The 13,812-nt window shown below is 44.1% G+C and overlaps 2 protein-coding genes across 2 annotated transcripts; both read left to right on the forward strand.

The window, feature by feature from the left end:
- The first annotated feature begins 917 nt into the window (after window positions 1-917).
- Window positions 918-4,440, forward strand: RIMOC1 (RAB7A interacting MON1-CCZ1 complex subunit 1). Its single transcript, XM_054178645.1, has 6 exons — window positions 918-1,081; window positions 1,623-1,723; window positions 2,090-2,236; window positions 2,604-2,735; window positions 2,936-3,050; window positions 4,029-4,440. The coding sequence occupies exons 1-6, from the start codon at window positions 973-975 to the stop codon at window positions 4,313-4,315; spliced, it is 891 nt and encodes a 296-aa protein (XP_054034620.1). The 5' UTR covers window positions 918-972; the 3' UTR covers window positions 4,316-4,440.
- On the forward strand, window positions 4,433-10,884 carry FBXO4 (F-box protein 4). Its single transcript, XM_009906515.2, has 7 exons — window positions 4,433-4,752; window positions 4,877-5,112; window positions 6,704-6,924; window positions 7,136-7,211; window positions 8,390-8,562; window positions 9,436-9,611; window positions 10,655-10,884. Exons 1-7 carry the CDS (start codon window positions 4,567-4,569, stop codon window positions 10,742-10,744), a joined length of 1,158 nt encoding a protein of 385 aa, XP_009904817.1. The 5' UTR covers window positions 4,433-4,566; the 3' UTR covers window positions 10,745-10,884.
- The last annotated feature ends 2,928 nt before the right edge of the window (window positions 10,885-13,812 follow it).

The raw sequence follows: 13,812 nt of genomic DNA on the forward strand, positions 1-13,812 counted from the left end.
CTTTTTCTGAAACCTGCTGCACCACGAAAGGCTTACAGTGAAGACAGCGAGGCTCTGGCTGTAAATAAATCTGTTCACATTCCAGTTCACAGCCAAAGGTTAGCAAATGGGAAACTCTTATCGGGGTATGCAGGAACTGATGGGCTAAGAACGGAAAAAAAATGGGAAGAAGGTGATGCAACAATTAATGGACAGTTTGGGCATACATTGGAACCTCAACAGGAAGGTCCCTTTCAGGTCTTGCTTACCAGATAGACTGCAGTTTCAACGATTTAACCATACTTTCAGAGTTACACTTCTGCAAGTGCAAAAATGCCAGTACCAAAATGCAATTAAACACCCCCAGTGAAGATAAATTTAAGAAAATAGTTTGTCTTAAAATCTCCACTTTCAGCATTCATTTCCATTCACTTACGTACATCTACTTCACCCTGAGGCTGCAGTATTTGATGCAGACAACATACAGACACGCAACGGACTCTCTCTGGGGACCCTGACACAGATCTGCAGAAGCTGTGTATGTTTGTCATAGAAGGGCTTTAAAGTCACAAAGAATTAAAGCTGAAGTTCCAGCCCTGAGGGTACACTAGGCTTGCCCAGCAGTCCCGGCTGCCGTCTCACTGCCGGTCCGCGCAGCCTGCAGTAATACCGAGGAAGGCCTAAGGCGTCCTGGTCTTCCTGCTGTCTCGGCCTGGGGACCTACAAAACCGCTGTTGAGGTGACAAACCCAACCCGCAGCATACCGGCGTGGTCCTACCACCACATGCGGCCTTATGCAGCACCTCCGCCGCGCTACTATACCCTCCCATCCGTCCAGGCGGCGCAGGCGCCGCACGCCCACAAGAAGCCGCAGTGCCTGCGCCCCCCCGGCTCCTGGCTGCTGCGCCTGCGCGCCTCTCCTCGCCGCAGCGGCCCTGCCCAGCAGCCGGCGCCACGGGCTGGCCCCTCCAGTCACGCTGCCTCGGGCCGGCAATGGCGGAAGCTGGAGCTGTCGAGACCAAGGGTGCGGTGTTCCCGCTGCAGCGGCGGCTGGCGACCCTTGGGCGGCGGCTGGCGGCGCACAGGGGAGCGGGCGGTGACGGTGAGAAGCTGCAGGAGGGAGGGGACGGGGCTGGGCCCTGCCCGGCGTTCCCGTGTGCCGCTCCGCCCTCTGATGCCGTCGCGCCGTGCGGCATTATGCAGCGCTGCTGTAGGGAACCTGGGGCAGTAGGCCCTCGGCGGCGTGGCAATTGTTCATCTGCTTCTTGGTCCTCTGAACAGAATCTCCCCAGGAGCTGGTGCTGGGCCAGGCCTCCGTCTAGAGGCTCCGTCCGGAGACTTTTATGTGGAGCAGAGCGGCAGAGCCCCAGAATGCCTCCCTGCGTGTTAGCAAGTTCTGTTGTTGTTATATGACGTATTTGCAAATGTATTATGTATTTTGAAACAGAGCACAACAGCGAAAAGTCTTTGATTTTGGCTTGAAAGGTGTAGTCTAAGGGGACAACCGGCCACTTTAGATGTTGCCTTACTCGGCTGCTCTTGTAGATACTGAAAAGGCGGATAAAACCACATGTAGTGAGAAAGAACTAAGGCTGTTGATGGGTGCTTTTCAGTGTTAAGGAAACGTTATGTTCTTCCTTCAGATGTCTTCTTAGCAAAGGGCTCAGCTACTCTGGACAAATTGAAGGACTTGTGTAACAATGGGAAAGGACATCCTTCCATGCTTTTGCAGCAGTATACACAGGTAGTGTATTTAAAGCAAGAAAACACGCTATGCCAAGGGTATGGGAGAGAGTTTGGTGTATGGAAAAGTATGGCAGAAAAGAGATCTGATAGTTTGTGTGTATGTACTGAACGTTAGTGAAGTACAGGGCTGTGCTTACCTGGATTAGAAGATGATTTAGAATTGTGCAGCTGCTGTAAGGACAGAAACGGTTTTGAGTGTGCATTCACTGTCTGCAATTGGAACACCTTGAATTTGCAGCTTTTGTAAACTAAATGGCAAAGAATACCTTGAAATTGTTGTGTAAGCTGTAATAAGTTTGTGTATACTGTGCACCGCTAATTGATTATTTTGCTGGTAGCACTTTTACATTGTGTATCTTCATAGGCTGTCTTAGACATTACATATTTTGAGGAAAATCAGCTTGTGGATGAAGATTTTCCAGAAGAATCTTCCTTGCAGAAAGTGAAGGAACTTACTTACACCCTTTCAGAACCAGAAGACCTAGTGAGGGAATGCAACATAAAAGAAGAAGTGAGTACTTGCATTATTCAGCCAAAGAATTAATTACTTAGTTATTAAAAAAACAAACTAAAAACCACACACCCACAAACTCCCAGACACTAGCATTTATATACTCGAAATCTTTTGGAAGTTTTTCAGGTCTTAGTTGTATTTAAATAATGATTCTTGAAAATATTTTTTCAAATAGCTTGTTGCGTGCTCAGTATTATCCTTGCTATCTTTTTGTCATTCCATGTCCTTTTGGCAATTTAAATCTGAATTATTAAGTTTGTGGCTGTTAAGTACAGCTTCTACAGTTAAAGACAGTATAATAACACTCTTCGCATACATGTGTATAGGAGTAGTTCAGATGGTTTGCTTTTGGATTTTATTTCAGCCCATCAGTATCCTCGGTGCAGAGTTGTTAGAATGTCTTTACTGGAGAAAAGGAGCCCTGCTTTACATGTATTGTCATACAGCAAAAGAAAGGAGTGAGTGGCTACGAGAAAATGTTACCATATTTAAAAAGGTAAAGGGAATAAAAAAGTTCTCTGTGCATGAAAATACAGTTCTAAGGTTACACCTCACTTTCAAGGTACAAATTTTTTTTTTCTTTGTTTTAAATAGGGTTTTGGGAGATTCATTGCAAGAGCTATTTCTGACTGTCATTAAATTGCTCTGAGCTGAACTAAAAGGTCTTTTTTCCCCCCTTCTTTTTTAACTGTTCAGTGTCTTAATGATGGCGTTCATTACTTGATGAAGATGCTTAGCTTTAGATGCCCTATTCAGCTAAATGAAGATGTCTCACTTCATGATAAAGACACAGCTAGATTACTCAGTGAAGGTAAAGAGATAACAATTCCAAAACCCCTACAACCCACTCCTTTTAACTGCTTTGATTTATGGGATTATTGATTATTTTTATATGACTTCATTTGTATTCAAAACCTGTCACATTTTAGAATAACAATAACTAAAAAAGATGAGACATAATCAGAATAAGCAGAATTGCTTATATTTGCCAAACTTTTATTTTGTCTACACTTTATGTAGCTTTCTGTAAGCTGCTTTGCTGTGGTATACTTACATGAAAATCTAAAGCTGCGTCAGTGTGACACAGGTAAAGTGTTGCAGTAGGCTGGGATTTTTAAACTAGTGCTGATGATGTGATGTCCATGCTGTACACACTGAAAACCAGCTTTGCTCTGTATTGATCACCTTCTTGCTTAATTTAATCTGAATGTGCTTTTTGCACCAGTTCAGCTCCACAATGCAAAGCTAAGTTCAAGAGCTGATTTGTAGAATGATTCAACAGGACCTTACTTGATTTGTTATCAGTGACCACGCATACGTGTCTTTCTATTCAAATACTAAAACTGCTGCTGGTTAACTTCAGATGATACTGAAGCAGCATTGTTTTCCGGGCCTAAATTCTGGGAGGCACAGAAGTGTTCTGAAATAAATATGCTTAATCATGCCTGCACTCAATGGATTGTAGAGAAATACTGAAATTATCGAAGATAAATAGGCATACACGTACAGATACATGCATATCAGAATAATTTTTATGTGGCAGTGTTAAAGCCTGTAGCATTATGGAGAGGCAAGGTGAATAGAGTAATGAGGAAGGCCTTGATCCAGGTTCTCTTCTGGGTGGTATCAGTTATCTTACAGTTAAAATTTGGGGTTTGGACACTTCACTAGGTTTGCACTGGCTGTTGGGATTTGTTTCCCCAGTATCACTGAAAAAAACCAAACATGTTTAATAAGCCGTGTACTTGCTTAGAACTAATAAAGTACTTGATCTAAATTACTTTTGCAGGTGTATTTAGTGACACTCACTTGCTCGCAATGATGTACGGTGGAGAAATGTGCTACTGGGGATTGCAGCACTGTGGAGAAGAGGAGGAGAGCCTTGAGACCATAGATTTTGTCTCTAACAGTGACCTGGGATGCACTTTACAGAGCATGTCTCTGGATTTCCGAGAAACGGGCAAAAACATGTTAACAAAGTATGTGGTTATGTGTGAGGGACCCTTAAAAGGCCAAGGGTGGAACACAACAACTGCAAAACAAATGTTGTGCCACTTTGTGGAATCCCACAAATAAAATACACTGCTTTGGCAGTTTCTGGAAGAAACCTTGTGCCCTACGACACTCAGGGACATGGTATTTGCTTCAGTCTTCTTACAAAAGGATTTGCATTCAAAGAGCACTCAGAAGACGGGTTCGAAGTCTAAAGCGTTTATAATAAACCCCACCTGGTTCACACGCAGGGATGACTTGGCTTTCTCTCCGCCCAGCCTCTTCTACCGGCGCCGGCGCACTGGGTGCGAGAAGCGGCCACGGGGCTCAACGACATGTCGGCCGGCGGCGCGGAGGAGCGGGGCGGTTTGGAGGCCGCGGTGCTGGGTCGCCTCCGCTCTCTCCGGGAGCGCTGGATGCGGGGGCCCCGCGAACGTGGTGCCACCGCCACGTTTGCAGATCGCCCGCCTTCAGCGCTCCCAGAGGACGCGGAGGAAATGATCACCCTGCAGATGCTGCCGGTGCGTGCGGCCCTGTCGCCGGGAGGGTGGGCGGCGGCGGGGGAAGGAGCTCGGGGATCCCGCTGCTTGCATCTTCACTGCCCAGTTCCCGGATCGTTAAACCTCTGCTCTCGGCCGTTTTCAGATTGATGTGCAGCTGCATATCATGTCCTTCCTGTCACCCCAAGATTTGTGCCATTTGGGAAGTACGAATTTTTATTGGAGGGCAGCTGTACAAGATCGGTTGTTGTGGAGGTATTTTCTCGTGAGGGATCTCCCCTTTTGGACGTCCATTGACTGGAAATCACTCCCAGATGCGGAGATACTTAATAAAGGCTTTTCAGAGGTCAGCGATAATGAGCTGTATGATTACATGGCAATGTAAGTATATTCATATTCTCTTCCACAACTGACAGCCTGTTCAGCATTAATATTCACCCTGCAGGCATGTTTCATGTTTATAGCAGTAACTGCTGTAAGCTGCTGCTTACATTTTAGCGTGTTTCAAACCTATTTTATTTTTGAAGTACACTTTTTCTCTTGTTTGACAGTTTGGGCAGACCTTTCTGTTTGGATTCAATGATAATGTAAAACATTTTTTAAAAGTAAGAACTATTATTACCAGTTGAAGGTTTTTGTAAACTGCACTGCTCCTGTTCCACAGAAATACGATAATCTCTGCATACTGATGATCTTGGTGAAAATGTGTCCTTTGCTCTCAGCACAATGAACAAAGAATTTCTTACCTTAATAAAAGTACTAATACATTTTCAAACTACAATAAATGGAATGTGTCTTTGGGTTTTTTCATCTTACCTGGGAGGCCTAGGAAAGAAAGGGTTTTTTTTGAGTGTACACAGAACAAGTGATACTGCTTTATCTGTGATGGTCAAAGGCATTTAAAACAAGGGTGGTGGTTTCAGATAGTATAGTTGGAAAGCAGAGCAACACGTGTTTGACTGAGAAGCACTCCTAAAACAACTGATTAATTGGAATTTTTATTTAGTTTTCATTCAAATCCATTTAATTTGCAACTCTTTTTAAGTTCACAGTTAAATTCACAGAAGGTGATTTAATGAATCTGCTTCATGATAAGTGCACAAACTCCTGTGTGTGCCCTTTATCCTCCCTTTACGGATGTGGAAGACACACCCACAATTTGAAGTGCAAATTGTCTTCCTCGTTTTGAACATTGTACTTAAACCACTTCAGGTCTGAATACTTCAGAGCATTTCCTATTTGATACTGTCTGTCACTGATTTCTGTTGTATCTGTGAGCACTTAATGGTTTTGCTGATCTCAACTGGAGTCTTTCAGTTTCTGCGTAGAGGAGCACATATTTAATGTTTCCCTGAAATCATGTCTAGAAGCTGTCCACCATGACCACAGAAGCAAAGACTGAAGCTGTTTCTCTAGAATGTCTGTCATTTCTATGGCTGTTACTTCTTTCCCTTAATCACCAATGTCTTTTCATATCTCCTCCTTTCTGCATCACATGAGCACGTGATCTTGGAGGTAACACCTGTCTCTGTTCACAACATATATTCTCTGTGTATAGGGAAGATGGTCCATTTCAGGTGGAGTTAAGGTGTTCCATAGTTAAACACATAAGCAGTCAAAGTTTGAAATGCACTCAGAAGTCTTAAATTTTTCATGTCATATGTGACTTAACCAGATACGATGCTACTTTATTAATAAATGTGTGTTCAGTGAGGGTGGAGGAGTTTTTAATTTTATTTTTTAAAGTCAGCTACAGGATCCATGGATAGAGGTGTTCTGAGGTCCAAAAAGTCAGTACTTGAAAGGAATTTATACTGGTGTTTGAAGCCATCAGATTGTAGCTTTGTAATTTTTGACCTGTGCTTAATTGTACCATTAGCATAGCATGAGAAATGTGAGACCTAAATCAGTTTATGTTGTTTGATTAATACCTCTTTTGTGTTTAATTTTTAGTTGTGTCTATTTTACACAGATACAAAAATAGTTGTCCTCAGAACAGAAGAAATTTGAAATCAAGCCGTCCCCGGTACGAGGCTGTGACTTCATTTTTGCAGTCGCTGGTCGCTCAGGCAGAACCTCGCTTCGCTATGTTTGGACCAGGTTTGGAAGAGCTGGACGACTCTTTAGTACAAAAGATGATGACATGCCCAGATATTCTGCTAGTAGCTGGCCTACCTCAAAGACAAATTCATGGTAACCCTGTTTGTTTTTTTTCTTTTAATGGCTTTCTGATACCATAAACAGAACACTTAAAAAAACATTGGGATGTTTTTCCTGTCTTTGAAATGCAGTAGCATAATGATAAAAGATCCTAGAATAAATGCAGTGAACATTTGGGATAACATTATAGTTTCAGTGAAATTATGATTAAATTTACACAGTGTCATTTCTTTTTTCCACGTAGGAATTGGATCAGGAGTCAGTTTCCAGTTTAATAATAATCAAAAATTCAATATTCTGACATTGTACTCAACTACCAGGTAAGACCAGTGGACAGGTTAGACTGATAGGCCAAGGCTAACTGTATGAAATTTAACAAGGCCAAGTGTCAGGTCCTCCACCTGGGTCACAAGAACCCCATGGTAAGGTACAGACTTGGGGATGTGGTGTTGGAAAGCTGGGACTTGGAGAGGGATCTGGGGGTTGTGGTTGACTGTTGATTATGAGTCAGTAGTGTGCCCAGGTGGTGAAGAAAGCCAATGGCATCCTGGCTTGTATTAGAAACACTGTGGCCAGCAGGAACAGTGAGGTGATATCCATACCTGTACTCAGCTCTGGTGAGGCTGCACCTCTGTACTCAGCACTGGTGAGGCCAAACCTTGAGTATTGTGTTCAGTTCTGGGCCCTCACTGCAAGAGGGACATTGAGCTTCTGGAGTGTGTTCAGAGAAGGGCAGTAAGGCTTGTGAAGGTTCTGGAGCACATGGCCTATGAGGAGTGTCTGAGGGAGCTGGGGTTATTTAGTCTGGAGAAGAGGAGGCTGAGGGGAGACCTCATGACTCTGCAACTACCTGAATGGAGGTTGGAATAAGGAGGGGGCAGCCTCTCCTTGGTGGCAAGTGGCAGGACTAGAGGAAATGTTTTCAAGCTGCGTCAGGGTAGGTCCATGCTGGATGCTAGGAAATACTTTGTCACAGAGGGGTTTATCAAACACTGAAATGGTCTGCCCAGGGCATTGGTGGAGTCACGGTCCCTGAAGGTGTTTAAGCAGCATGTGAAGCTGGTGCTTAGGGACAAGTTCTAGTGTTGACCCTTCAGTGCTGGGTCAAAGGTGGGACTGGATGATCTTTTGAGTTCTCTCCCAACTGGATGTTTTCTGTGATTGTGTGATTTGTTCTCCACACACAAAAAAAAACAACCAAAACAACCCAAACCACAACAAAGAAAACATTATCAACAACAAAAACCCAACAAAACACAAGAAGAAAGCCAAAAAAAATGCAAACACCAACGGGGAACCAGTTTTGACCTTTTCCTCTTGTTTTTGTTACGTGTATACTTGCATGAATGGATATCCATTAGAAACTGAAGCTTCAATACATGTAATTTCTTTGTCTCTTTCTTTCTCTCCCCCCCTCCTCCCCTTCCCCCTCTAAAACTGAATTATTGCATTCTCAACTGCTGATACGTTGATACCTAAATGTTGAAATACTTTTCAGTGCAGAAAGAAGAAGAGCAAGGCAAGAGCAAGCTGTTGCTGTGAATAAGATGTTCTACCAAGAGAACCAAGGGAATCAGCAACCCACACACTACACTGTAATAGATCAAGTGAAAAAGGTGTGCGAAGTAGTTGATGGATTCATTTATGTTGCTAATGCAGAATCCCATAAAAGTAAGAGGTTTGTCTTTATTCATATTTTGTGAATGGTTGGACTGTCATGAAAGTTGCAAAGAATAGGCAAGACTGTTCAAAAATGTGCTTTTATTAGTGCTATTTCTTCATGACTTACCCAAAGAGGCTCCATATCCTAGGCATGCTGCTTCATATTTCTTTGAGGGGGTTTATGGTGCCTTCTTTCATTTATGATGGATACTGGTACGGTTACCATCTAAGCTACATGTTGGAAAGAGTCTGGATTAAATAACAAACAAACAAAAATCCCAACCCCCTGGGCATGGGTAGGAGAAGAAGCCTGAAATGCACTGTTGGTGTCACAGCCCGGAGACAAAACCTTCACCAGGAAAACTGCAGTGAAAGATGCAATCAGTTTGAATCAGGATAATCCTATGAGAGTACAATCCAAATATCTATTAGGATAATTACCTTCACATTCATCAGTTTTAAATGGGGGAAAATGCTAGCTCAGAAAAAATGTGTAAAAAAATGAGAAGGAATATACTAAGGAGAAAAATACGGTCAGTAGCCTCTGCAGTGTTGTGAGTGTGTCTTAATGGTTTCTTGCATCTGTGATCTCTGTTAAGTAGTCCCAAAGTGCTCTGATGTTAAGGACTAGAAAAGGCTGCTTGTAGAGTCTATGGAGATCTTAAAATATCATCTAAGTGTGATGTGAACATCTTTGTGACATGAGCGTGGATTTTACAGTCTTACGATAAGCAGAACTAGATAGTATGGCCATGTGTCTTCCAGCCCTCTGTTCCCTGACCTCTGAAATCTTAAATCTTTGAAAAGTCAACATGCCCACTCCCCTACCCCTGCCCTCTGGTTCTCCGTGGCATTTGCATGTACTTTAAAATTGTTTCTTAGAGCATGATCGTCAAGAAGAACTGGCTCGCATTTTGGCAATGATTGATCCAGCCCTTGGACCTGCAAACAGACCTCTGCTAGTTTTGTCTTGTGTCTCTCACACTGATGTGAAAAGAATTCCATGTGTTTACGTGGCACATCAGTTGCAGCTGAATCTGGTACATCAGCCCTGGATGGTACTTGCTTTTAAACTTCTATTATATATTTCTCTGTGGCTTAAATTAAATTTATGCTTCTAGTAGTTCCTGAACAGCACCTGTGTAAATAAATGTGCAGCTTTCAACACTAATACATAAACTCTCCACTTAAATGAAGAATTTTGGTTTTCTGATCCTTGGTGATGAAGCATCTGAACACAAGGGAAGCTAAGTGACTTGCTCAGGAGCAGATAGGAAATATCGTATGGACACACAGTGTAATCAAGGATGCAGTGTTGTTCTTAAGGGAATAAGGAAGCTTTGGTGAATTTAAATCTGAATTTCACAAGTCATGGCCTAAGGTCTTAGGCACAAGGTAGATTTTTCGGCCATTTCAGTCAGGAGACTGTTGACTGTCATTTGCTTCACATGATACATCAAACTTTTGATAAATCAGTTTTTTACCTAGCATGTGAGGTCCTGAACCTGTTCTTTATGCTTGGCCAGCACAGTTTACATCAGTATGGCTTAGCCACATGTAATTTATTTTTGGTGGTGTTATGTAGTGTTACGTAGATGAAGAGGAATAATCAGAAAAACAGTATTCTGATTTGAGATAATTCCTTTGTTTCCATAAGGAAAATGTTTACAGGCTTTTAAAAAACCATACCACTTACATCAGCCACTTTTTAATACATTTTAAAATCTGCATTGAATCTTAAACCTAGCAGCATTTACAAGAAGATTTTCCAAGTAGTTTCTCATCAATAAAGTACAACGTTGCAGAAAAGTTGATGGAACAGTTGCATTAAAATTCACCTTGATACTAAAAATGCAAGGCTTTCCTAATGGGTCTTATAATCCACTTTCTAAAGAGCAGTGTTTTCTTTTTGTATCTTACTCTTAAGAAACCTTTCACTGTGTATGGGACTTTAGATCAGTGATAAAAAAATTAGATTTGGGATAAATATTTTTTACTTTGATGCTAGACATGGAATCATGCTAAAATGCTGTTAAATATGGTTACCTATTATCTCTTATACATTAAGTCTGTTGATTTTTTAATTTTTTTTTCCCCACAGGTACAGGACACTGTAGCTGCAACTTTATCTGGATTGGTAAATGGAATTGAATGGCTCCTGGAACAAGTAAATTGTAAAAATGCACAGTAATCTATCTGTGCATTGGTTTGCTGTATAGAGACTTTTTTATGGGTTTGGATGAGGAGTGAATCTTGTCCTGACAGAACACTGTCAGGAGAGAGATTTAAAAGGCAAATAAGCATATAAGTAAGTAAACAAATAAATAAGTAACTCATATATACACACACACACGTATCACAGTATCACAGTAACTAAGGTTGGAAGAGACCCCAAGGATCATCAAGTCCAACCTGTTCCAACAGACCTCACAACTAGATCATGGCACCAAGTGCCACGTCCAATCTCCCCTTGAACACCTCCAGGGATGGCGACTCCACCACCTCCCTGGGCAGCCCATTCCAATGACGAATGACTCGCTCAGTGAAGAACTTTTTCCTCACCTTGAGTCTGAACCTCCCCTGGCACAGCTTGAGACTGTGTCCCCTTGTTCTGGTGCTGGTTGCCTGGGAGAAGAGACCAACCCCCTCCTGTCTACAACCATCTTTCAGGTAGTTGTAGAGGGCAATGAGGTCACCTCTGATCCTTCTCTTCTCCAGGCTAAACAACCCCAGCTCCCTCAGCCTCTCCTCATAGGGCTTGTGCTCAAGGCCTCTCACCAGCCTTGTTGCCCTTCTCTGGACACGTTCAAGTGTCTCGATGTCCTTCCTAAACTGAGGGGCCCAGAACTGGACACAGTACTCAAGATGTGGCCTAACCAATGCAGAGTACAGGGGCACAATGACCTCCCTGCTCCTGCTGGCCACACTATTCCTAATACAGGCCAGGATGCCATTGGCCCTCTTGGCCACCTGGGCACACTGCTGGCTCATGTTTAGGCGGGTGTCAATCAGCACCCCCAGGTCCCGCTCTGTTTGGCAGCTCTCCAGCCACTCTGACCCCAGCCTGTAGCTCTGCATGGGGTTGCCGTGGCCAAAGTGCAGCACCCGGCACTTGGACTTATTAAATGCCATCCCATTGGACTCTGCCCATCTGTCCAGTCAGTCGAGGTCCCTCTGCAGAGCCTTTCTACCCTCTAACTGACTAACATCTGTTCCCAACTTGGTGTCATCTGCAAACTTGCTGATGACTGACTCAACCCCCTCATCCAGATCATCAATGAAGATGTTAAAGAGGATGGGGCCCAGCACTGATCCCTGGGGGATGCCACTGGTGACTGGCCGCCAGCCGGATGTGGCACCATTCACCACCACTCTCTGGGCTCGGCCCTCCAGCCAGTTCCTAACCCAGCACAGAGTGTTGTGGTCCAAGCCACGAGCTGACAGCTTAGCCAGCAGTTTACTGTGGGGGACGGTGTCAAAGGCCTTGCTGAAGTCCAGATAGACTACATCCACAGGCCTCCCCACATCCACCAGACGGGTCACCTGATCATAGAAGGAGATCAGGTTGGAGAGGCAGGACCTGCCCTTCCTAAATCCATGTTGTCTGGACCTGATCCCTTGGCCATCCTTCAGGTGCACAGTTATTGCCGCCAGGATAATCTGCTCCATCACTTTCCCTGGCACTGAGGTCAGGCTGACTGGTCTGTAGTTTCCAGGTTCCTCCATCCGTCCCTTCTTGTGGATGGGGACCACATTGGCCAGTTTCCAGTCATCTGGGGCCGCTCCAGTGAGCCAGGACTGGAGGAAAATGATGGACAGCGGCTTGGCCAGCTCATCTGCCAGCTCTCTCAGCACCCTAGGATGGATCCCATCAGGTCCCATGGACTTATGGGTGTCCAAGTGGCTCAGCAGGTCCCGGACTAATTCCTCATGGATTTCTGGGGCATTACACTGCTCTCCGACCCTATTACCCAGCTCAGGAGGCCACTCATCCTGGACTCCTGCCTTGCTGTTAAACATTGAGGCAAAGAAGGCATTCAGGACCTCAGCCTTTTCCTCATCTTCGGTCACCATGTTCCCCTCCAGGTCCAGTAAGGAGTGGAGGTTCTTCTTGCCCTTCTTTTTAGCGTTGATATATTTGTAAAATTGCTTTTCATTGTCTTTCACAGAGGTGTTCAGCTTCAGTTCCAACTGGGCCTTTGCCTCTCTAATTTTATTCCTACATAGTCTAACCACTTCCTTGAACATACCTCGAGAAGCCTTCCCCTCCTTCCAAAGGTGATACAGCCTCTTTTTTCCCCTTAATTCCTCCAGGAGCTGCTTGCCCATCCAGGCCGGTCGCCTTCCCCGCCGGCTCATCTTTCGGCACATGGGGACCGCCAGTTCCTGTGCCTTCAAGAGCTCCTGTTTGAAGTAGGTCCAACCCTCCTGGACCCCTTGGTTCATGAGGGTTGGTACCCAGGGAACTTTACAAATAAGTTTCTTAAAGAGGCTGAAGTTTGCCCTCCGGAAGTCCAAGGTGAAGGTTCTGTTGGTGCTCCTCCCTATCTCCCTGCATATTGAAAACTTCACTATCTCGTGGTCACTGCACCCTAGGCAGCCTCCCACGGTCACATCTCCCACTAGCCCTTCCGTATTGGAGAGCAGCAAGTCAAGCCAAGCAGAGCCTGTCCCCTGGTAGGCTCACTTAACAGCTGCGTCAGGAAGCAATCCTCTATCCGCTCCAGGAATCTTCTGGACTGCCTTCTCTCTGCTGAATTAAGTATATATAAGTATGTACGTTTATATATGAGTTTGAATGCCCAGCTTGACAGGGTGCTGGGCCATGTTATTTAAACTTAGCCCGAAAGGTTGGGTTAGATAGTCCTTGAGGTCCCTTCCAACCTGGTATTCTATGAGTTTATAATTAATGTTCTTCCAGTTCCAGTCCTGAATTAGAAGTATGATTGCCTGTGTCCCAGCAGCTGATGAAGAAATTAATTTGGGGGCAAATCTGAGTGTTTTGTTTTTTCTTGTTTCCTTCAAGTTGAGGAGTGTTTGGGGTATAGTCTTTTCTTACTATATCTGCTAGGTGTATCTAACCTGCAAACATGCCTTACACTATGTTAGTATATCAGCACAGTCATGTGACACGTGTCACATTTAGTAAGATCTTAACAATGATTCCCAACCAATGAAAATGCACTGTGGTAGGTTGACAGACCATATCTCTTTCAAAACAGTAAATTCCATTGTATTTTTCCCAGAAGCAATGCCTGG

This window comes from Dryobates pubescens, chromosome Z, assembly GCF_014839835.1.
Source record: "Dryobates pubescens isolate bDryPub1 chromosome Z, bDryPub1.pri, whole genome shotgun sequence".
In the NCBI taxonomy this organism is placed as follows: Eukaryota; Metazoa; Chordata; class Aves; order Piciformes; family Picidae; genus Dryobates; species Dryobates pubescens.

Excerpts from the sequence above, each read along its gene's own strand:
- RIMOC1 (XM_054178645.1), top strand. The coding sequence starts at position 973 with ATGGCGGAAGCTGGAGCTGTCGAGACCAAGGGTGCGGTGTTCCCGCTG. Across the intron at positions 1,724-2,089 it reads TTTTGCAGCAGTATACACAG|GCTGTCTTAGACATTACATA; the intron begins GTAGTGTATTTA and ends GTATCTTCATAG. Across the intron at positions 2,736-2,935 it reads ATGTTACCATATTTAAAAAG|TGTCTTAATGATGGCGTTCA; the intron begins GTAAAGGGAATA and ends TTAACTGTTCAG.
- FBXO4 (XM_009906515.2), top strand. The coding sequence starts at position 4,567 with ATGTCGGCCGGCGGCGCGGAGGAGCGGGGCGGTTTGGAGGCCGCGGTG. Across the intron at positions 7,212-8,389 it reads ACATTGTACTCAACTACCAG|TGCAGAAAGAAGAAGAGCAA; the intron begins GTAAGACCAGTG and ends AATACTTTTCAG. Across the intron at positions 8,563-9,435 it reads TAATGCAGAATCCCATAAAA|AGCATGATCGTCAAGAAGAA; the intron begins GTAAGAGGTTTG and ends ATTGTTTCTTAG.